This window comes from Crocodylus porosus, unplaced genomic scaffold (genome assembly GCF_001723895.1).
Source record: "Crocodylus porosus isolate Cpor-Errol unplaced genomic scaffold, CroPor_comp1, whole genome shotgun sequence".
Taxonomy (NCBI): domain Eukaryota; kingdom Metazoa; phylum Chordata; order Crocodylia; family Crocodylidae; genus Crocodylus; species Crocodylus porosus.
Window position 1 is genome coordinate 161,958,835 of NW_017728906.1, and position 24,516 is coordinate 161,983,350.

The 24,516-nt window shown below is 41.5% G+C and overlaps 1 protein-coding gene across 4 annotated transcripts in view; it reads left to right on the top strand.

The window, feature by feature from the left end:
* STARD13 (StAR related lipid transfer domain containing 13) overlaps positions 1 to 24,516 on the top strand; it is a 520,536-nt gene that overhangs the window by 450,818 nt on the left and 45,202 nt on the right. For all 4 annotated transcript variants that reach the window (XM_019530086.1, XM_019530084.1, XM_019530083.1 and 1 more), the window contains 3 exons: positions 7,394 to 7,465; positions 14,124 to 14,205; positions 23,515 to 23,578. In XM_019530086.1, coding sequence (XP_019385631.1) covers positions 7,394 to 7,465; positions 14,124 to 14,205; positions 23,515 to 23,578 — 218 coding nt within the window. The remainder of the gene's footprint in view (positions 1 to 7,393; positions 7,466 to 14,123; positions 14,206 to 23,514; positions 23,579 to 24,516) is intronic.

Genomic DNA, 24,516 nt, shown 5'->3' on the forward strand with positions numbered 1-24,516 from the left:
GGTTCCCATCCCTGCTCCCAGAATTACTTCTTTTCTCATCCACTGTTTCTATTATAAAGAGCAAATGTGTATAAATAGTGCTCAGAGCTAGGCAGTGGTAGGACCACTAGCGCATAGGCAGCTGCTGAGTGCCAGCTGATGGAAACACAGGAGCCTGTGGGGTTAGTCAGTTACTGAGCAGTAGTTTTGAGAAAGTTGTCATAATTAAATGGCAGACATGTCTGAATAACTTTAAGGGTCCAAGCCAAGTTCTCAAAGGGACTGAACAATGGGAGTTAGGTTCTGTGGCTTGCTTACATACTTTTGAAAATCCCTCTGGGAGTCTAAATACCTTTGAAAACCTGTCCCTTAGTGTCCCATGTATAAAACAGGCATTATAATATGCAAGGGAGCTGTGATGACAAATGCATTATAGACTGTGAAGCACTGAGATACAAAAACGGAAGCTCTATAAATATCTCAGACAGCTATGAGGGCTTCATTTCAAACCAATATCAGTGGTTGCTTATTAAACAGCTGGAGACTTTACTGTGGGACAAATTACAGTGCTCTGATCCTTTCCCAGCCAAAGAGCTGAGAGACCAGGAACAAGAATCAAGAATGTGTTTAAAGCATGACATTGCACTGAACTTTCCAACTTGAGAGACTTGTGTATTTTGATTAAATTACTATTCGGTTTCCAAGTTTTGTATGCTACATTGAGGCCTGTTCTTCTTATGAAACCTGCATGTAACTTCCAAAGGAATTATCTCACATTTATTCACAGAAAAATAGATTCACTTCAAACATGATTTATCATTTTAATTATAGCTAAAAAAATGCATGTTAAATTCATTACACTTACATTTAAATCAAAGACAGTGTAAAGGATACAATATGTTAATGTTAAAAATATTTTATGAAAATAACAAATATGAGAGCATTAATCTGTGTATGGTGGCAAACGCATTGATTCAGCCCACTGAAGAATAAAGTTTATCATGAATAAAAATTTGAAATTAATATACAGTAGTGGAGAAGGTGATTACATATTCCTGAACTCTGTACATGATGCTAGAAATGCATCTTGACATGTATTAGTATTTTTAATTAAGTTAAATCATTAATTGTTATTTACCAATTTTATTTATTCTCTATCTGGTGGAAAAGGCAGTTGTGTGGAAAGCAGCTTCCGAAAAGACATACGGGTAAAGAGCGAAGGGGCAATCAGCCCATAACCATATGCATGCCTTCATTTATTCATCCGCCACCCTCTTCCCATATCAGTAGAATTAGTATTCTCAGTATTTATATATTAATACTTTAAGGAATAGATAGTCTAAAAACATTTTAAGGTATTTGTGCTTACTATATACCCACATAGTAAATATCATTTTAAAGCAAATAGGCTAGGGACACAAATTCCATATAAACCACTATAAGTGATCAGAAGCTAGTTCAAATCTGTAACACAACAGTGCACATAAACCACTTTCAAAGTGGCCAAAACCAGTTTAAGATAAACCTGTATGGATGTAGTATCAGACTTCACTGATTCAGTTTAAATTGGTTCAGTGAACTTCTGTCCCAGATCCCCTCCAGATCAAGTTAACTCGCAGTCCCCCAGCATCTCAGGATATTTGCACCTCCCCTGTAAGCTCCCTCCCTCCCTCCCCCGGGAAGGAAGGAGCACTGGGGGTGGCTGGGTTCTTATCAACCAGGTGCCTATCCAGTCTCCTCTTGAAGATTGAACCACTTCAGCCTCTGGCTTTTTGTATATCTATACTTAGCCATAGAGTTTAGTTTTGCACAAAGTTGAAAAAGTGTGATAGTCTGAAAAAAACACAAGAAATGTTTTAAAACGCAGTCATAGAAAAAGCATTATGTGATACAGTATATGCCATCTACAGGAGCTACACATTTCTCAGAGCTGCATGCAGTTTATGAAATACAATACATGGCATTTAAAGGTGCAGCCCAAAAGCTGGGATTGTTTGATGATGATACAAAATACAAACACATCTCAGGTGAAGCATCATCAGTCCAGATGCCCTCTCAGCTCATGCAACTGTTCACAAACATGGGTGCATCTGAAGAACAAGCAGAATGTAGGCAATTTTAGGAGCAATTTAAGCAGAGTTTCTGTGAAGATTTAATAAGAACAACTAACAAGAAAGAGGCAGAAATGTTGGTTTTAGCAGAGATCATTGAAATTTTGAGGCTGAACTACGTTGAGCCTATAAAGCTAAATCTACATATACCACATGTCAGATAGTTTATTAATTTTAATAGAGAATTAAATCACAGTAAAGTGAAAACAGGCTTGCCAGCAGTTTTATACCATAGCAAACTAAACTACAGCCTGATATAGTTTAGTTTGCAATGGTGCATTGCAGCTATTAGTCAGCTCGCCCCCTGGGCGTGGGAGAAATGAGCAGGTTCCTCAGAAAAAAAGGAAAAGGTACCTGCTGAAGGCAGAAGTAGTGAGGGGCCCAATTCTTTTTTTTTGTTCACTGGAGCCTACCTGCCTCTCCTGCAGCTGTGGGCTGAGCTGCTGGTGGGCTGAGCAACCTCTGAGCTGCAAGGGCCCCAGTCCTTCCCTCCGCAGCAGTGGCACCCCCTGGCAGCACCCCTAGTGGGCTGGGTGGTGCCTCAGCTCAGGGTCGGGGAAGACTTGAATTGGGCCACCGGATGCCTCTGAGCTGGGGCAGCACCTGGCCTTTTAGCAGCCCGCTTGGGCAGCCCCAGGGGGCACTGCCACCGTGGAGGAAAGGAGAAAGGCCCTCCACAACTTAGGGGCCACTTGGTCTGCTGGCAACTCGCCCACTGACCACGGACAAGTTCTAGAGGGAAAAACCCCCCCAAAACATTGAACCCCTCGCTATAACAGTGATGGAAACACCTAAATTGAAATGGTAAGTTTCAATTAAAAACCCAGTGTTTCAATTTAGGGGACACAGAATGCAACTTTAAGGACTAAACCCCCATCACGTGTACAAGTGCCCATAGACACCATTGTCGAAGCTCTGTTTAATCTGTTGAAGTAGGTCCCAAAGCATTTTTCATAGATGGACTTGATAGATGTGGACTTTCAAATGTTTACTCCATTGACAGGGAGTATACATTGCACTACTGTTGCATGGAGCGGTAGTGCTACAATGTTCCTTAAAGAAGAAAAAATTGTGCATAATCACTTTTAGCTTTCATTGACTTTCCACTTCAAGTATCAAAGTTCAAAATATAGAGTTGAATGTTATTCGTCGATGTAAATTGACCCACATTTTCATATAAACTCAGTGTAAATACATACCTATAATTGAGAGCTGTCTTAAGACATCAGCACTGTAGAGACTTTTTAAAATATTGAATCCAGCAATGGCTGGAACAGATGAACTTGCCTATGTATGGAGATTGCACTTGATCTTATCAGAGCACCATAAAACCATGTTTCAAAAGATGGGAACTTGAGTGGTTTTATGGTAGTGACTTTTCAGAGGAAGCCATTCATTGCAGTTCAGATTCTGCATTCTTTGCCCCCAAAACAAATACTGCAGTATTATAAATGATGACATAATTGCTAGAATTATTGGAGGAGAAAGGATTAAATGTAGATGGTGTAGATAATGAATACGGTAATAAGAATATCCAATATCCAACCAAGTTTCCCAGCAGTTTGTCACTAAGCTATTTGCCTCACCACAGGCTTACACACAAGGAGGGAACTATTGTGATTTTGGTACAAAATGTGAATCTGAAAATTATGTTAATCAGCATCACAAGACTTATTGTAAGAAGACTTTATGATGATCCTTTAGACATATAACAAACTCTTTTGTCAAGATTCACATTTTATACATCAGGCACAGCTCTGACTTTTAAGATATACAATGCAATTTCTTATCAGAGTAGTTTCTGCAATGACTATCAACACAAGCCAGGGTCAAATACCTGATACAGTAGGCATTTACCTACCACAGTGCTAAGAGTGAAATTATTTGACAATGTGATAAAGCAAATTATTCAGACAAATGAGCAATGATCATTGCCAAAATTGGAAGGTGTTTACTGGAACAATATGATATTCTGCAAAACTCTCCAGTGAAGTTCATAACTATAATATGACTCTTCAAGATCACATGCTGTTGATCTCACGTTCATGACTTGCAAAATAATTGAAGCTGCTTATGTTTGTGTAAATTACATGTTTAAACACCCTTTTAAGCCTACTCCAAGTTAAGTAAGTGAATTCAAAAGGGAAATGGTCTGTGTCAATATATTTTAACCCAGTTTTGTGCTAGGTTTCTCTGGAAATATTTGGAAGCAAATTACTTTAAATCTTTCAATCAGCTGTATGATGAGGTTGAAAGGAGTAAAACAAAAAACAAAAAAAAAACCCTTGCTACAACTGGGCCGAACTTGTATCCAAAACTGGCATGTCCTTCTTCACTAAAGATTTCAAAGTTTTTTACACAAACTTTACACAAATTTGACACAGAATTTGGCTGAAGATAAATGAGAAAATCAACAATAAGCCAAATGCTAAAAGAAAAACTGTAATGAAAGAAAGAAGAGGAGAAGTTGCAAGAACAAATTAAATGACCATGAGTTGATCAATGGTGTGATGTATTTGATCATGTGTTACAACCTGAAGCATCTTTTAGTTTTAAGAGCTTGCAGTTGGCAAAGAAATTTGCTGTAAAGAGTTATTCAAGAAAAACGTGTAAAGCAAATTTCTGGCCATGTTTCTAAGGAAATACCCACACCCATATCCCATACCTTTAGTTTGTCTTGGAAATATCATTTAGCTTTTGTGATATGCAAAGGGTATTTTTCAACTGCAGATTTTTGGGACCCTCTTTTTCTTTCTAGCTTTGATCTTCACTGATAGCCTGTCTGCCTTTGGAATATAATGCAGCTGTAGCCAGGTTCTCACACCTGCAGTAGGCAGTAGCATAGCTGGATGTATAACAGAGCTGGACTAGAACTGCAAAACAAGTTTAACGAATTAATGTTGGCTCTGTGCTCACCCTTTCTCAAAGGAGCTTTCACTAACTTTCTAACAAGTGGAGTGAGTGAGTGCGTTATTGGATGTTCTAACAAGTGAAGGGGACCAACACCTTTAAACAAATATTAATGAACAGAACATGTTAATTCCACTACCTGAAGGTTTTTAATGAAAATGCTCTGCCTGAAGCATTAAACTCATCCGCCAGAACAGATCTTGAACCATGGGCTGGATTGTGAGTAGGCCCATCCAGGGGAGTGAGAACTTCCTCTTCCATCCCTGCATCTGACTTAGTGTGGCTCCAGATAAGCATTTCTATAGATCAGATTTTGAATATATGCAGTAGTCATGGAGGAACTAGAAACCAAAAACTACATGCAGACATGTTTCTTCCATTTCTTTTGAATAGTGGATGCTTTTAGGATAATTGTAATCTGCTTGTGGACAATTTGCAAACAAAAAGAAAAGTGGAATTCACTGTATTTGTTATTCGTTGCCATCAATCACCCATCACTTTCTGAGACCACGTGGCCTTTACTTGGGCCACAAGAAAATTCCTTGGTAGGCCAAAATATTAATAAAAAAACTCAAAAACCACACTAAAATCAGAGAAGCACATGGGGGGAGAGGAAGGGCACTAGCCATAGTTTTCTCCATCACCTGCCACCTCTGTTAGTTGTTCTTCCAGGGCAAACAAAACTTGACTATGCTGCTGTAGTGTTGTAAAATATATTTTGAAAGAGGATCAATTCATTTGTTTCATGAGCCTGCATTTAATAAAAAAGAGAAGCAACCAGTCTTGTCTTTTTTCTAGACATTTGATGAAAATATTCTGATGCACTGGAACATCATAAAGATGTGATTTCAGCATACAGATGTTCAGCAGTAAGAGCCATGCTTTCATTCCTTTGTGCAGTGCTCAGAACTCAATGTACTCTAAAACTCTTCTTTTGGCTGTGACATGAGTTAATGTCAGAGTAAATGAAGATCTGACAGCGAATCCATTTCAGCACTGCTGATGTTCATGGTCATTGCAGGCCTGTTACTAACTATGTGATCATCTTTTGGAAATTGTGCTTTTGATGACCCAGGCTTATATCTTCTAACAAAATTATTGGTATGATTGAATATTCAGAGGAGCAGAAAAAAGTGTCTTAGTCTTATATAGTATGGTACAACAAGAGGCTTCCAATTTTCTCAAGCAGACTGTCCAGTGAGCTTCAGTAGGCCAAATGCATCAGGGTTGTAACTGTTGATTTGATTGGCATAACACCAGGGAAAACCCGTCTCAGTGAACCTACTGAGCTTTGTGGTTAGTACAAAACCAATTTACCCTCATTTGAGCATTCATACAGAATTTTCAGAAGAGATACTAAGGCTGATTTTTCCTCTTTCCAGTCCAACTAATTATGCTGTGTTTAATCACCATTACTGTATGGGGCAGATTTTTCTGGCTGCAAAATCTGAATATGGCAAAACTCTCTGTGTTTTCCCTCATGTTGGATGATAGTGTACATGGCTATCGACTTTCTTAGGCATAAACGTACCTTATACTTCAGGGAACATGCATCCATGTAATGAAGCATAGCAAATAGTCATGCATAATTTGGCTCTTATCTTATGTATATTACTGTTTGTGAGACATCAGTGGGAATAAAGACATGCTTGATTGTAGGTACAGGGTCATTTTTTCAGTATAGAAACTGATGGTGGCCCTAAATTTTACCTTCATTTTTATTATTTAATTTCTGTCAATTATTGCTATGTAGCACTTATCTAGGGTTGCTCTTTCACCCTTATGCAAATAAGCAACGTTCTGCTGCCTACCAGCCATTCCCCCCATCCCCATCCGCATCCCCATCCTGAAATGTTTGTAGAGTGTACCCTCACACCTATCAGATGATCATAGGGTCAGGAGGATCAGACTTGGGTTCTGAACTTGCTGTTGTCCCTGGTGTATCTCCATTTGGCTTTTTGACAGCAGGTCTTCACTGGAGGTATTCTCACAGATTCTCTCTGGGCTGATCAATCCCCACTTTATCCCCACACACACCTCCATAAGGAGCGCAATGCAAGGACAGGAAATTATGCCATAGACCTGGCTTGAACAAACCTCCCATATATGATGGTCATTTCTAATGTTGACATAAGGGTGGCAATCCATCCTACTGCATATGATATCTCCAAAGGGTGGTGCAAATTCCACTATTCCTGTGAGGCAGGTGGGCTTTTTTCATAGCCACCTGTTTAACTGATGCCCCATAATGCACTTGTTGAATGATGACTTAGTATGGTCAACATCTGTTATTAAATTAAGTCTCATTATTTACGTGTATTTAAAATAATTTCTGATGCAAAATAGCAAAACATGTATAGGATAAACCTATTTTCCTTTCTTGTGCTTTTCAGAAATTGAAGCAAAGGAAACGTGTGACTGGTTACGAGCTGCTGGATTTCCACAATATGCTCATCTCTATGAAGGTATGTTGTTGTGGATATTTCTATTGTTTTAACTCCTAAAGTGTCCCATGCATTTCATTACACACTCTGAGCCTGCACAGCTTACAGGCTATAGTGTTGTCAGTTCACATGATGGTATTGTGAACAACAGGAACTGATTTTCTGAAAGTTTTCATTCCTGGAATCAAATGAGTACATAAACATCTCTAATTTCATTTCTAAAAAGTGAGTTTCTTGTCTTCATGTTGTGGAGAAAAGCTTGACACTGGGTGCATCTACACATGCAATTAATGCAACGCAATAAACTCCAGAGCCATTTGAGCCAGAGTACACCCCTCCCGGGTGCACCATTTACTTGTGCGCCTGGGACAGCAGCAATTTGAGCTGGGGTGGAGCACCCTGGGCTGGTCATGGGGCTGAGCTGGGCTGGTCATGGGGAATCAGCCCCAGGCTCTGGGTGACAGCATCAGACATCAGAGGGGCTGGCAGGAACTGTGGGGCTGGCCCGTGGCTGGCCAGACTGCCTGGGCACAGTTTGCACCTGGTGGTCATCATCTACACACGTGTTTAATCAGACTTAATGCTATCTTACAGCAGAGTTAGTTTACTGCATCCTAATACCAGCAGATGGGGACACTTTCCTGTGGAGCTAATTAGTCAACTCTGCAGTAAAGCGCACATCTAGATTCACGTACAGTGACCTCTGTGAGCCTCAAAGTTTCACAAACCAGATGAGTTAAAAGGGCCCCAAAAACAATTTTAATAAATTCTTCATGGGTTTGAGGGCTTGACTTAGGATTTTGAATGCTTGGGGTTGACAGTGCTGAACCAAACACCCTGTCTCTGCCAACTGTTCAGTTGCGCTCTTCATATAGAGGCTTTCCCATGAACAGGGATTTTTTTAGGAGGAAGGCCTAAATCTAGGCATAATTTATTTACATATTTTAATATAACATGGGGTATAACATTTAGCAGAGGCACCCTGGCCAGCAGACTCATTACTGCCTGGTGCTTGGCTTGCTGAATGTTTATTTGGTAGACTGTGTTTGACCATGTTCTCTGAGCAGCTGGGATTTGTGCCAGCTGAGTGATTGCTGGGTGATTGCTGCCTGTGTCTGCCAAAAGCCCTAACAAGGGGGCGGGGCCAGTTCAGGACCAGCAAGGTATAAAATGAGACTCCCCAAGTGACCAGTGTGTGAGTGACCTGGGCAGTTTGCAAGTCAGTTTCCAGGTCAGTTTGCCACCCCCAGCTCTGAAGGGGAACCTGTAAGAAAAGTGCTTTCTTTAATTAAGAGTAACTCGCCTACATATATTTAATTCAAGTAGCTGAAAGTCAGCAGTTAGACCAATACTTAAGACCCTTGTTTGAGTAGAGTTCAGAGCAAGGGGGAGTTCTTTAGGAAACTTACCCAGAAACTCTCTCTTGCTTTCCTTCACTGGAGGCTTGGAGAGAGGAAGCAGATTAGCAGGGAAAAGGGAAAAGGGAACCTTTCAGGTCCAAGGAGCAGTGAACAGGCCATCTTAATGGGGAAGTTTTCTAGGGAAGGTCTGCTTAATAAAAGGGTCCAGAAGAGAGAGGCAGTGGATTAAGAGACCCAGGGAAATGACTGAAGGATATTGCAATGCCAGAGCCACTGCCACTTCCAGTTCTTCCTCTGCTTGAATCTCTGAGGTGTCTATCTAGGCAGGGCTACTCACAGTCCAGGTTTCCATGTACATCCTGGTTTGGCACTGTGGGAACTGCAGCTTGAAGGTTCCTTCCAGTGACAGCCAGATGGGAGAGGGCCAGATGGGAATCTGGCTATCTGACTGCTATTCCATGCTGCTTATTCATGTGGGCACCAGTGATACTGCCAGGGTGACCCTGAGCAGTTCAAAAGTGACTACAGGGCTGTGTGTGTAGGGGTGAAGGGGACAGGGGCTCAGGTGGTGTTCCTTCCAGTCAAAACGAAGGGCCTAGGTGGGAGTGGTTGCATCCTGCAGGTCAATACATAGGTGTCACCAGCAGGGCTTTGGCTTTTTTGACCACAGGATGTTGTTCCAAGGAAAAGGATTGTTAGGAAGAGATGAGATCTTCCCAGATAGGCTTGCTAACCTAAGGAGGAAGGCTTTGAATTTGGTTCACCAGGGGATGGAGACCAAAGCCCTGAGGTAAGTGGGGAAGTTGGATGACCTGAAAGAAGCACAAGTAGGAAGGGACAATAGGGGAGGCCTTCCCGTTCTTCCTGAGAAAGTAGGGCAATTGGCTAGTTACCTCAGGTATTTGTACACAATTGCATGAAGCCTGGGAAACAAGCAGGAAGAATTGGAAGTCCTTGCATAGTCAAGGAACTGTAATGTGACAGAGACTTGGTGGGGCAGCTTGCATGATTGGTGCACTGTCATGGATGGGTGTAAATTGTTCAGGAAGGACAGGAAGGGGAGAAGAGGAGGAGGAATTGCACTTTATGTAAAAGAGTTATATGATCGCTCAGAGCTCCAGGATGAAACTGGAGATAGACCTATTGAAAGTCCCTGAGTTAGGGTCAAAGGGAAGAGCAACAAGGGTAATGTCATGGTGAGTATCTGCTATAGACCACCAGACCGGGAGGAAGTGGTGCATGAGGCTTTCCTTAAACAGCTAGCAGAAGTTTCCTGATCATGGGCCTTGGTTCTCATGGGGGACTTCAGTCACTCTGACATCTGCTGGGAGGGCAATACAGCCATGTACAGACAATCTGGGAAGTTTTTGGAGAGCATTGGGGACAATTTTTTGGTGCAAGAGGCCATGTAGGAGCCATGATCTTCTTGACCTGCTCCTCCCAAACAGGGAAGAATTGGTGGGAAATGTAGTAGTGGATGGCAACTTGGGCAGCAGTGATGATGAGATGATTGAGTTCAGGTTCCTGAGGAAGGAAAGGAAGGAGAGCAGCAGAGTAAGGAACATGGACTTCAGAAAAGCAGACTGCAACTCACTCAGGGAACTGATGGCAGGATCCCCTGGGAAGCCAGTCTGAGGAGTCCAGGAGAGTTGGTGGTACTTTAAAGAAGCCTGACTGAGAGCACAGGGACAATCTATCCTAATGCATAGGAACACTAGTAAGTATAATAGAATACCAGCTTGGCTTAGCAGGGACTCTTTAGTGAGCTAAAACACAAAAAGAAAGCTTACAAGAAGTGGAAACTTGGACAAATGACTAGGGAGGAGTATAACAGTGTTTCTTGGGCATGCAGGGATGAAATCAAGAAATGCATTTGGAGTTGCAATTAGCAAGGGACATGGTCCCCTCTGCCCTCCTCCAGCCCCCCACCCCCTACTTACCGGCACTGGAGCCTGGGTCCAACTCCCTGTGGCTGGCGCTGCACCAGCAGGTAGTGTTTTTCAGCACCAGGGTGATGGCCAGCCATAGAGATGCTCTGGCTGCTACCAGAGCATCTCTGTGTAGGACCCAGCCTCCCACTGCCTCAGGACACGGTCCAGGACCCTACAGTTTTTTTTGACCCCTGGATATCCAGGGATCTCATTTTGCCCCTGTGCTGCAAATTTGCATCGTGTAGGATGTTTTCTCATTCCCAAACGTGCCTCTTGCAGCTTTGAGACACTGCAAGACACATGTGCGTGCTCATCTGGACACACCCACAGATGCCAAGGGAACTGACTGATGTGATTGCAGACCTGCTGGCCATTATTTTTGAAAGCTCATGGTGGTTAAAAGAGGTCCCAGACAACTGGAAATGGGCAAATAAAATGTACATCTTTAAGAAAGGGAAGAAGAAAGATCCAGGGAACTACAAACCAATGAGCCTCACCTGAGTCCCTGGAAAAATCATACAGCAGGTCCTCAAGGATTCCATTTCTAAGGACCTGGAGAAGTAGAAGGTGATTAGAAACAGTCAGCCTGGATTCAACAAGGGCAAGTCATGCCTGATCAACCTGATTGCCTTCTATTATGACTGGCTCTGTGGATGCGGGGAGAGCAGTGGATGTCATCTACCTTGCCTTTAGCAAGGCTTTTGATATGGTCTTCTACAACATCCTTGCAAGCAAGCTAAGAAAGTATAGGTTTGATGAATGGACTGTAAGATAGAAAACTGGCTAGATCATCAGGCTCAAAGGGTAGTAATCAACGATTCGATGTCTAACTGGTATCAAGTGGAGTGCCCCACGCTTGATGCAGGGACTAGTTTTGTTCAGTGTTTCCATCAATGATCTGGAAGATGGTTTGGAGTGCACCCTCAGCAAGTTTGCAGATGACAGCAAGCTGTGGGAAGTAGTAGATATGCTGGAGGGTAGGGCTATGATGTAGAGAGACCTAGCTAAATTGGAGGATTGCACCAAATGAAATTGGATAAAGTTCAATAAGGACAAGTGCATGGTCCTGCACTAGGATGGAAAAATCCCATGGCCAGGTACAGACTGGGGACCAACTGGCTAAGCAGCGGCTCTGCAGAAAAGGACCAAGGGGTTACAGCGGACAAGAATCTGAATATGAGCCAAAAACGTGCCCTTGTTGATGAAGAAAGCTACTGGCATACTGAGCTGCATTAGTAGGAGTGTTGCTCCTGTATTCAGCACTAGTGGGGCCACACCTGAAGTACTGTATCCAGTTTTGGGCCCCCCCATTACAGAAATTATGTGGACAAAGTGGAGAGAGTGCAGTAGAGGGCAACAAAAATAGTTAGAGGGTTGGAGAACATGACTTCTGAAGAGAGGCTGAAGGATTGGGCTTATTTAGTCTAGAGAAGAGAAGGCTGAGGGGATTTAATAGCAGCCCTCAACTATCTGAAGGGTAGTCCAAAGAGGATGGAGGTAGACTGTTCTCAGTGGTGGCAGATGACAGAACAAACAGCAGTGGTCTGAAGTTGCAGTGAGGGAAGTTGGGGTTAGAGATTAGGAAAAACTCTGTCATGAGGAAGGTAGTGAAGTACTGGAACAGGTTACCCAGAGAGGTAGAATTTCTATGCTTGGAGGTTTTTAAGACTCGGCTAGACAAAGTCTTGGCTGGGATAATCTAGTTGGGGATGGTCCTGCTTTGAGCAGGGGATTGGACTAGATGATCTCCTGAGTCCCTTCCAACCCTAATTTTCTATGATTTTATTATTCTGTGATAGGGATTATCTCCTGAGGGGAACTCCTGAATCAGCTCCACTCCACACATCCAGAGCCTTGGAATCTCCTTGTCTCCATCCCAGTGCCCACTTTTACTCAGTACCTGGGGCTCATGCCCTGGTTGCCGACCCTCAGTTATGCTACTGACATTTAAATGTAACCAGTGATTGGGGAGGAACAAGAAAGGAGTAGCTGATAATTAAGGAAAAATGAGGAAGAGGAGGAGGAAGGTTAGAAGTTTATTTTAACATGCTGATGAGAGATTGGGGAACTCAGCCAAGAAAGAAAATGGAAATGAAAACACAAAATAAGTTCAAAATGAGTTTCAAAATGCAGCCATTCTGCAAAGCTGGCAGTGTCCAGAGCTTTCCATATTTGTTCCACTCTCAGTGGAAGCCAAGATCAGCAACCATGTAAAAGTAAAGGGATATTGAAACCCTGGCCCCAAGATTGTTGGAGCTAGCGGAGCCCACAGGAAAAAGGGGAATTCTTTTCTCTGCCTGCCTCTCATGACTGAATCTGGAGTTGGCAGCAGAGGGGTGTAAGCCTTTTCTCCTCTTACCCAGTCTGTATGAAGGTGAGAATGCTTAGCTCTGCTTCTGCATAGCACAGACTTCCTGAGGGCTGGGTTTAGCCTCTTTTCCGCACCTTCTTTTCTTCCAGATCAAAGTTGGGAGAATATTACCTTTTTACCTGAAGTTGAGGGTGGGAAGGAGTGTTCCCTTGGACCCTTCCAGTTACTGGTCTGTGCTAGGCATCCACAATTCCTTTAAAGTCAAAATGAGCTGAGGGTGCTCAGCAGCTCTGAAAATCAGGTCGTGTATATAGACATCTGAAAATGGACTCAGGTATTTGCTTTTAGTGTTTAAAAATGTTGGCCATATTTTTTATATCAGTTTTGACTGCTGTGGGACATAAAGGACTGCAAAACAATCTGGAGTATAACTACAATGCTGGAATCCATTCCACTGTTATACTGGAGCCCAGTAATTTGTCAAGGCATGTCACTTTTTATTATAAATGTCATCTCCCAGATTTCTAGCTTTGTTTTTAAATTTCCAGCTAATAGTTGGGGTGAATAGTACATTAAGCTCATTTCTTCTCATCTGTTACTTCAATCACCCTTTATCTGAACTCTCTGGTATTGTGAATTATGTTAAAAACAAAAAGTCAAAACAGTCTATTTCATGGGAAAATCTGTTGAGCAAATATTTCCCTAACTCGTAAGGGTTGGATTGGACAGCCTTGCTTCTTATGTGAAAAATGGGAATGTTAAAGTTATTCTCAGCTGTCACTTTTTTCCCACCAGTGATCAGAAAGAAAAGCTTATAATTTAACATTTTATCAATACAAACTCAGATATGTTACCACCCCTTTTGTGCACAGATCTTTCAACTTCACTTTTAATATAATAAACTTGAAATGATGAGAAATGACTGAGTAAGGCATGGACATTGCATTAGAAGCAACAATGTGAAATAGGTCAGACTGTATTTTTGTTGACAGGACACTGCAGTATGTTTTTAACATAGGCTGTATGTTTCCTTCTGAATAACAAGCAGTTGCTTTAATGTTATGTCTCCCTTATAGATTCCCAGTTTCCTATTGACATTGCAGCTGTAAAGACAGACCATGATTTTCTTGATAAGGACCTTGTAGAACCTCTTTGCAGGTAAATAACATCTGATGTGTCTTTCCTGATACCGTAACAATCATAATATATGCGTTACTTTTAAAGCAATATTCCAGTGTGTGTTTGTCTTTGCAAATTGAATAGGTACAGTCTTCAAAATACGGTATATAATCTTGGACAGAAGATCCTAAAGGAGGGCCCAAATTTCTCGCCAAAGAATCACAAGATTTAAAAAAGACCTAAATCCATCATCATACTATCCCATTAGTGGAAAGGAATTAGTGGCTTTTGGAAAGAACAAGGGACAAAACTAACCAACCCAGTATAAATTATGGATTCATGTGTGAACTGCATATAGGTAACTCTTCTGTTAATCGGTGAAGGATCAGAAGCCTTCTTTCCACAAAACTCAAAATCTTGCTTCTTCCTGGCAGGAATAGCTCCTATACTGTTGTATTGTCATTGGTCCTTGCTTTACTCTTGTTATTGTCATTGCTACCAGGATGAGGACCAACATTGTATATCTGTTTATTCCATGCTCAGGGACAATATACCACGTGCAGTTTCACTGTGTTCCAGTGCAATCCATAGGACCCAGAGTGCACCAACTTTTTGATTATTCTGGAAAAGGTCTTTGGGTAGTCAAAGAGAACTTCAGTGTGAAGACACCGTTCCTCTTCTTTTTCCCCCATAGTTAGCTTGCTCTGCTCCCTTCCACATGCCCAAGTACAAGACAACTTCTGCCACTAAGCAGGCAAGGTCCAGTACATAAAAAAGAAGCTTTCTCAGTGACAACATCAGATTAAGCAGAGATAATCTAGATGTGATTTTTGGATCAAAACCTGTCCCTTCTTCCATGTCTGGGGCTAAAGATGTAAGAGAATTAAGTACAGCTCTGCTGCTTATGGGATTGTATGCCTGGAGGGATTAATGAGCCCATACTAGGAAACCACTTCGGAGAAGCCAGAGGGAAAGACCATTAAGTGCATCCTATAATCCAGCAGTTCTCAATCCTTTGGGGGCGGGAACCCCATTCCTGGTCTGAGCCCATCTACAGTAATTGAACTTGGTGGGGGAGACTGGGGGTACAGCCCTGTTTGTAAGTGCCACAACCCCAAATGGTCCCAACCATTAGTTGGGGAACCACTGCTATTTCCATTATTCTCCAAGGTTTGGGGGGGAATGGAGTAGCTATAGACCAGTGGCACTGTTGTTCCATAGCCTGGCACGAACCTTCCAGTCCCTGATGAACACTGCCTCCTCCCACACACAGATACATTTATATCAATCCCACAACTTCAATTCAATATGAAGAAAGTCATGCACTTTAATATAGTATGAAACTTTAATATAGTCTGCTTTAATATAGACTAATATTGTCAAGTCTGGGAAGAAACAATGGTGACACTAATGGACTCCACTCACAAAGTTCCACCCACGTGAGACATCATTCTCAGGAAATGTGAAAACATTTGAAATATGATCATTCTGTTTGCTGAGCCCTGCTGAGTTCCTTGAGTACAGTTCTTCTCCAGGGGGCTTGAGATAAATGGCGTAATTCACTGCTTATAGAGATGTTGTTCCAGGTTCTCTGTGGACTCACCAAAACACCTCTGCAGCAGTTGTACTTGGTTTACATTTCTGAAGATTTCTTCACAACAGAAACAGTTAGGAACTTGAGATGCCTCTTTATTGCCCAATTACAGTGGCTCCAAGGAACTGTAAAGAGACATGCAATGCTTGTTTCATGTGCCCTGCCTTCTGACATGGAATTAGTGGAGCTAGCTTTTGTGTGGCATTGTACATGAAGTAATGAAAGCACTAATGAAAAGCTGAGCTTGTTGGTGAACACATGCAGCTCCTGGCTCACTAGATACACTGGGTTTATTCCACATATATGTCAGTACAAAACTCCCTCTAAGAAGGAACTAGCATCGATATTTTTAATTGTTAAACCGATCTCTTGGCGTCTTCCTCACGGAAAGGTGATGGAGAGGTTGTTTTTTTTTTCCCAGTGACCCATGCTGAGTGATTATGCCAAATGTCAAGATTCTAGTTCAGGGAGTACAACAAATCATGTCAGCCCACCAGTCGTTACAAATCAAATCAATATTTTCAAAATTGTGCAATGCATTACGAATCCCTAGAGTGTATCTGACTGCTGCAGGCCAGTTCCAGGCCCTCACAGTGTCTGTGGTGGCATTGATGTAAGATGCATGCTGGGTGTCACATGAGAGCCAGCTGGCCAAGACATCGTATTATGAAATGGAAAACAAAAGACAAAAAAGGTCAGCTGTTTTTGTGGGTGCTGAGTATCCTGCTTGGGCCCAGTTTCACATTCCTTGTGTACCCAGAACTCCCTCTAACTTCCAAAGAATGCATGACCAAGCCTTTAGACCAATTAGCAGAACATTCAGCACATACTGCTGAGCTAAATGTATTTGTTATTTTTTATTTGAGTTTATCTTTAAATTTAAAGCTGGAACGTCAGAGTCATGATTCAGATTGATCAGGGTGTAAGGGACAGGAGACAAAGTGGTGGTCAGTGGGACATGAGACATTCACTGCACAGCAGATGTTGGAAGGGGCGGAAGGGGTGACTTGGATTTACCCCTGGCAGTAGCTCTTCAGCTTCTGTAACTGGTGAATGCTGGCAGGGCAAGCTCCAGTGCTGCTTTTATCCCCTTCACACTGTTGCCCCTTGAACATCAAGCCAGGAACATTTTCACTGAGTGACAAAAGTCCTCAATTCCTGGCATGTGATGAAAATAATGTCTGCCAGGAGCACTATATATTTAGAATGCCTAAGCAGTCCTACTATAACAGAGTTTAGTGACTATTTCAGACATTATTACACCTCTATTATTTATAGCAGGTCTTCGAAATATGGAGGGGGAAAACCCCTTGCATTAGAGAAGTACCTTTTATTTGATTTCATGAGATGATACTTAGATTTTATTGAGAGAGTAATGGCAGAAAATCACCATTTTCCCTCTCATTAGTATTCCTCGTTAGCTTACCATAATATTGATTGAACATGAATATTTCATGACTTGACCTATGCAGCATCCAAAGCAGCAGAAACAGATGCTTCTCTGGGAACTTCGAAAGACAGCTGTAGTGAAAATGTAGGTGGGTGAAAGCCAGGAGGGTGTCTTCTTATCCACTCCAAAACCAGCACACGTTCCAAAGAGCAGGAGCTCTCTCAACTCCCATATGGTGAGCCAAGATCTCTCAAAGCAACTACTGGACGTGCATCTAGTTCCAGTAGAAAGCCTTTCACTCAGGAATAGCAGTCTCCTGCTCAAATACATTTGATTCAAGTGGTGAAAGTCTGAGCAGCAGTGCTCAGAGATCAACCCTACTTACGAAGCATGATGAAGCTTTGTTACAGTTGCATGTAATAAAATGTATTTGTACCTTAAAACCTAGCACATTTCATACAAAGAATTTAAAAGAACATAATGTAGAATGAAAATTCAAGCAATTGAAATCTTGACTTCACACTCTAAATATCATTCTTTTAACATATTGTTAGGATCTAATGACCAAGATTTGACAAAATAAGTATATAATGTTCTTCTCCTAAATCGATATTTAGGTCCCTAGATAAATATACTCATCTTCAAAAGTGCCAAACAGCAAGAAGCCTTAATTTAATTCAGTATTATTATATTTCGTCCATTCTCTGTCCAGAGTTGTCTATTTGATAGCATACATTTACTTCATGTATCATTGTATATAGATTGTTATACTACTGAAAAACTTTAAAATGATTATGTATTCTGCAGCCTATTTAGTTATTTTGTAATTCCAGTGTTTTTAAAACTTTATGGGGTTTTTTAAAAAGATGAAGTTGTTCAAGGTTCCATTAAAAGATTGACCAGGTTCTCTGTAGGCACAGGAAGTGCCCAATCCAGGTCACCTTAATGTCAATCAAAAGGTTCCTGTTCAGTTCAGTGAGTGGGCTTATGGCCCATGTACATATGTAGCCCATTGTAAAGTCTAAATGCTTGAATCTTCATTATTATTTTGACAATAGTCTTATCTAGATTTTAGATTATGGTTTGTATTGGATGGTTTGGATGAGGATGAACCTGCCTTGCCAAGGGGGTTAGACTGGAGGACCTCTGGAGGTCCCTTCCAGCCCTACTTCCGTATGACTATGACTCTGTTATGCTCAGGGAAAGTGCTGAATGAGAGGACTGGAAACAGTCTTCTGTTTATTTATGGAATAGGTAGAGCATGGACCTTTTCAGTACAAACTTCTCCCTGTCACTCCTGCCAATTGTGGCACTCGGTCCTTAGCTTCTATGTACAGTCCATTAACAAAGAACCAGAGGTTGCCCTTTCACAGGCTAAACCATGACAGGAGACCAGGCAGTAGGGCTGTGTGAAGCTTTGATAGCTGATTCGATTCATGGGAGATTTGGCTTGATTTGGTGCCCGAATCCCCAAATCCAAATCAAACCGGAGACCCATTAATCTTTCCGAATCAAGTCAGAAGCCTCTGAATCAATTCAGAGATTTGAACATAGACTGTACAGGCAGGCACTAGACAGTGCCGGTGTGAGCAGCTGGGGAGCAGCCGGACAAGTCCCAGCTTGAGCCGGCAGACCTGGGACAAGCCGTGGCTCGTCCGGCTGCTCCCCCACCAGGATGAGGCAGGCAGTGCTGGCAGCCCCAGGAGAAGCAGTGGGGGCTGGGAAGATGATTGGGGAGCTGGGGGATCGAACAGGAACTGGGGGAATGAACAGGGGCTTCCATCCAGTTCAATTCCCCAGTTCCTGGTTCAACCCCGCAGCTCCCCGATCATTCCCCTCAGTTCCCAATCATTTTCCGCAGCCCCTACAGCTTCTCCTGGGACTGCCAGCACTGAGTACCTCGCTCCAGCGTGGGGGTCAACAAGGGGAGCACCCAGACAAGCTGTGGCTTGAGTTGGCAGCCCTGGGAAAAGCCACAGGGGCTGAGGGGAATGATCGGGGAGCTGGGGGATCGAACTGGGAGCTGGAGGAATTGAACCAGGAGCTGGGAGGAAGCCCCTGTTCATTCCTCCAGCCCCTGAACCTTCCCCCCAGCTTCCAACTCGATTCACCAGTTCCTGGTTCAATCCCCCAGCTCCCCAATCATTCCCCCCAGCTCCCATGGCTTTTCCTGGGGCTGCCAGGACTGCCTGCCTCACCCCAGTGGTGGGGGTGGGCAACTGGGGGAGCAGCCGGACGAGCTGCGGCTTCTCCCAGGGCTTCTGGTTCAAGCCAGGGCTTGTTCGGCTGCTCCCCCAGCTGCTTCCGCCTGCACTGTCTGCCTGTATAGTCTATGGCTGAATAAGATTTGGCACCGAATATCTTCAGATTTGGCCAAATCGAATTGGGACAGTGATTCAAATCACCATATCGAATCACTGTCCCTCTGAATCACTGAATCTGAATCCAAAGCAAATACTTTCTACTTCACACAGGCCTACCAGGTAGCTCTTTTGAATGGGGATCATCTCTTTGTTCCATGTTTGTACAGATCTAGAACAATGGGCTCCTTGTCCACAGTGAAGGCTTCTGGGCATAATGTTAATACAAAATAGTAAATAATTAACAATGGCAGTTCCCTGCAGAACATCCCCTTGAGGGGTGGCCTATGGATCACCAAGTTTAATGCAATGATTTCTCTCTCACCCCTGGATCCTGAAGATCCACAGCAGAGTGCAGCCTCTGATCTGCAAACACAGAAGATGTCCTTCCCAGTTGATTACTCCCTCTCTGCCACACAATTGCATTTAGATCCTTCTGGCAGAATAGTTTCTGCATGACCCTGGTGTACCATTGGCTGAATTCCCCCGCAGCTGCTACGAAGCAACTGCAGGCCAGATTCAGGGGGAGTTCCCACAGTTCAAAGTCACTTTAAAGATGTCTTAGGATAATCTGGAAAACTGTTGAAGATGGATAGTAGGCCACCCACTGGATTTTCTAGTTATGAAGCTTCTGCCTTGCTTTATTTATTTATTTACTTGTCAGTCACTGTTTGGGGCTGTACAGGATACAACAGGCAAAGAGCCTGCAGCATAATGGACAATAACAGCAAAATTTGATGCCCTGATGCTCAGTGATTCCATGTTATACATATAAGTGATGGTGCTTATCAATTACTGTGTGAAGAACAAATTGAGAAAACTTCACTGACCTTCTATTTATAGTATGAGCTGCAAGATTTCACTAAATATTTTGCAGTTTCTCTGACAAGTGCTTTGATACAGCTATAAATTTATTTTTTTAATGCCAAACCCTCCTGTGATACCTACCAGTGTTATTTCATTTGACATGTGTTGTACTGTCTTCCCTTTAAACTCAAGGTTCATGTTTTGTTAAACCTACGAACACTGTAACCTCTCTGTTGTTCTGAGGCGATGACATGAAAAGTGTAGATAGCAACTCAGTGGCCTCTTCCTCTTTGATCAGGACATGAGTGCCTGTCTTTCAGTCAAAGACTTGTGTTTTAATGAGGCTTTGGCTGTCACTCACATAATAGTTATAAGCAGATGGGAAGGCTGTCTGCCTCCATTGGCACATCAACAGCATGTGAGAAGTTCAAACAGACTGGATTTAATTGGAGATGCTGGTAATAGGCAAACTAATAAAGCTGATCTTTAATCCTGTAAATGTATTGGCAAATCTTTCCATGATTTTGGAAAAGCCCCAGAATGTGTTATAATTTTGTAGATGACAGAAGCTAAAAGCTGAGGTTGAGGCACAGGCTCCTATTAAAGTTGGCTCTGTTTTTTGATAGAATAGTTTCTTTATACAAATATCATTTAGAAAGCAGTCAGGATAACAGTGTAGCTGGTAATGTCTCTGACTTGATGAGACTGACTCTTTTAAAAAAGTAACCCATCAGTTTATGACTGAAATAATCCTGGCTTTCCGGTACAGTTAGTGGGAAAATTGCCACTTCTTGTTTAGTCTGTTTGGTTTGTCTGACCACATGATTTCAGTAGCTGTCCACAATAGAGGAGAGTCCTTTTTTGGGAGTAAATACAGATTTTGCCCTTGGCTACGTATGAAACCCTGATTGGCTTCTAAGGTTATGTCATTGCAAATAAAACAAAATGCAAGCCATTGGCCTTTGACTCTCCCTTTCCCTTCTACCATAAATCCATGTTCTATCTCAGATAAATCATTTATTTCTTCAGATGCATATGGTATTGCATTGACTAAAAGGAAAAGCATCATCCTTTGAATCTGAAATGCATCTTCTTTGTGCTATACATTCTCCTCTCAAAGAACTGCAAATAGGCTTTGAGTATAGGGCTGCTTGTTAAACTATTTTGAAAGCTTCTGGGGAAATCAGTTTGTTATGAAGGCATAAGAAAACTATACCTCTGCTTTTCAGCTAATGCATCTCCATTGCCCATTACAGACTAATGGAGTTAATGATTTATGGCCTGACTGTACAGGATGCTGAACAATTTCAGAGGAAACTGCAGATATTCAGTATCCCTAACTATAAGGTTATGAGTTTATATCTAAAAATGTCTCTTTCTCATTTTTCTCATTATATAGACACACAGGGAGTTCAAGATACCTATTTAATGAGCTGATTTTGCAGGAATGGACTAGCTTATGCTACTTAAAAGTTTCACTTGATTTAGTTAAGTAAATTTGAGTGCTTAACAGCTTATTGCAATAGCTGGGCACAACTGGCTTGCTCAAGCAAGCTACACAATATTTTTGAGCATCCCAATAAAACAGTGTATTTTATATACCTGCCCCTTTTGCTTACCTATTCTAAGGCAGAAACCAGTTAATTTAGAGATGCATGAAATCAGATTTTAGCTTGTGATTCATGTTGGGGAGCAAATTGTCTCTACAGTAAGGATGAGTTTCAGTCCTCTGAAAATGTATCTTCATATGTAGGTATTTGGAACAAGGATAGATGCTCATACTTAAACAATTCCATCATGGGCAAGGGTAGGACAAAGCCATTGCAAAGCCTCAAGAAAGAGCAATTTCAAGCTGAGCAATTCCATACCAGGGCAAAACAAGAACACTTTTACTACTAGGTTCGGAGTTTCTTCTGCTTGTTTATCTGTTTGGGTTTTGGGGTTTTGTTGGTTTCTTTATGTTTGAAGCTTCTGAGAGTTTTACAATTCTAGAATTAAGTCTTGGGGGTGGATTTGTTAACAGTACTGATGAAGTAGTTACAAAGCCCTAATGATCACAAGTATTCACCTCTTTTTATGCAAGGGTGTGAGTGTGTATCTGTAATCCACACAAATGTGATGAACCCAGGATGATATGTCATGACTTATGGAAGGTTACTTTATCCATGAATGGGTTTTGGCAGGTGCAATTTACTGAACAAAATTAAAAAATAATCAGGATAAAGAGAATTGAGAAATGTTTCTTTGGTGGACTGATTTTTTTAAATGCTGGTTATTTGAAGCTGCTATCTATTTTAAAGTTAGATGAAGTCCCTAAAGAGGTGGATTGGGCAGGTGATTGGGCAGGTGATATGAGAGTATATTATGTTACACATATTATAGTTTTATCATATGCCCATGTAATTTATCCCATACCTAACACCTCCATAATTAAAAATGTATGTTCTTTGCATATATGTATAGATCTCTCATTTTGATGTATGAAGATGTGAGTATGTATGTACATAGTTCTTCAACGTAGAGAATAATAATGTTAACCCGTTGTCAAAATGTAAATGTTTTGAAATTAACAAGCAAAAAATCTTTTAAAAATTACTATAATATCATCTGAAGGATGAACAAGGCATTTATTTAAGGAGGTTGATGATAACTTATTTGTTACCTTCTTTGTATTAGTCTATTGGATTTGTACATGTAAGAATAGACTATGAGACTAAATTAGATAATATTTGATTAATCTCAACAAACTTCCTTAACATTTACTTTACTAACTGCCTAATAGGAATGAAATCTGAAATTCACTCTGCATTCTGATTCTAATAAGTCATTTGAATCCTGCAATATTTGCAAGAAAAGAGTTCTGAAGTACTGTGGTTACATACTTGTATAGTCAAATTGCCTCCCCATTCTGAGCCTCAGTTTCCCCTACCTGGATAAAATGACATTCACGTGATTTGCAAAATGCTCTGATATGAATAAATAGCCATATCTAAGAGCTAATTATGAAAGCTGTTGAGCTGTGAGACACCATCTCGATGTATATGTCTGTAGTGTAGAACAAAATAAAATATGGTTACTTTCTGAATCTTGTTGTATAAATTACAACCCTACAAATAGATAAGAGGTCAGCTTTTGAAATCATAGAAAGTCCGTTTCATTAACAGGTTGCTAACCTTTGGGTTTTGCTTTACCTGTAGACGACTGAATACATTGAACAAGTGTGCCTCAATGAAACTTGATGTGAACTTCCAGAGGAAAAAGGTAAGTGAACATTATTCAGTGTTCAGGTTTAGTTCAAACCATTGCAAAAAGAGCTCCTGAAATTGGGGTCCCCCACTTAGGAAATCTCTTAAATTTAAGTTAAGAATATGTAACTTTAAGCATATGTTACATCCTGTCTTGAAGAGTAGTTTCATGAATGAGAAATTTAAATGCAAGTGAAAAATAAAGAGCTCTGAACAGAACAGAAGGTTCAGTGTTAAGAGACTTACAAGGACACCTGCAGTAATTTAAACATGCAATTTATAGTAGTGGAGAAAAGAGCAGTTAACATGCTGTGCTGTTTATGAAATATTTTCGCATTTCCCCATGCTGTATGATTGCATAATAGAAACTCTTACCAAGAAAAAAATGGAAGCTCCTTGACAAACAATAGCTTCCCTTGTTTCTTCTGCTGACTTGGCATTTGTTAAGAATATGAAAATAAACCCTGTCATATGTATCCCTTGTTATGTAACACATACATTATTTAAAGATTAAAGGGTTTGCTTAAAGAATGCAGAAAATGCCTGTTGGTTTTTTAAAAATTGTAATAGGTCCAGCATAACAGTTGCATTTCTGGTTTCCCAATTACATTGCCCCAAGGGCACATAATCAACAGTGTGTAACAGCAATTATTGGTTCTGGGGAATATTCCTATATATTCCTCAGAACAGTTGTGTAAAGCTCCCTGAAAGATTCCTACTTGAGATGTTTCTTAATATACCATTGGCAGCTTATTCTACTTATGCCCTGTTCATTCTGTGAAAGAACTTAGAGAAAAGTGTTTAATGAACAGGTATTTTATAGATTTCATAGACATTAGGGCTGGAAGGGACCTGGGAAGATCATTGAGTCCAGCCCCCCACCCAAAGGGCAGGAAGTCAGCTGGGGTCATAGGATCCCAGCAAGATAAGGATCCAATTTGCTCTTGAAGGTGT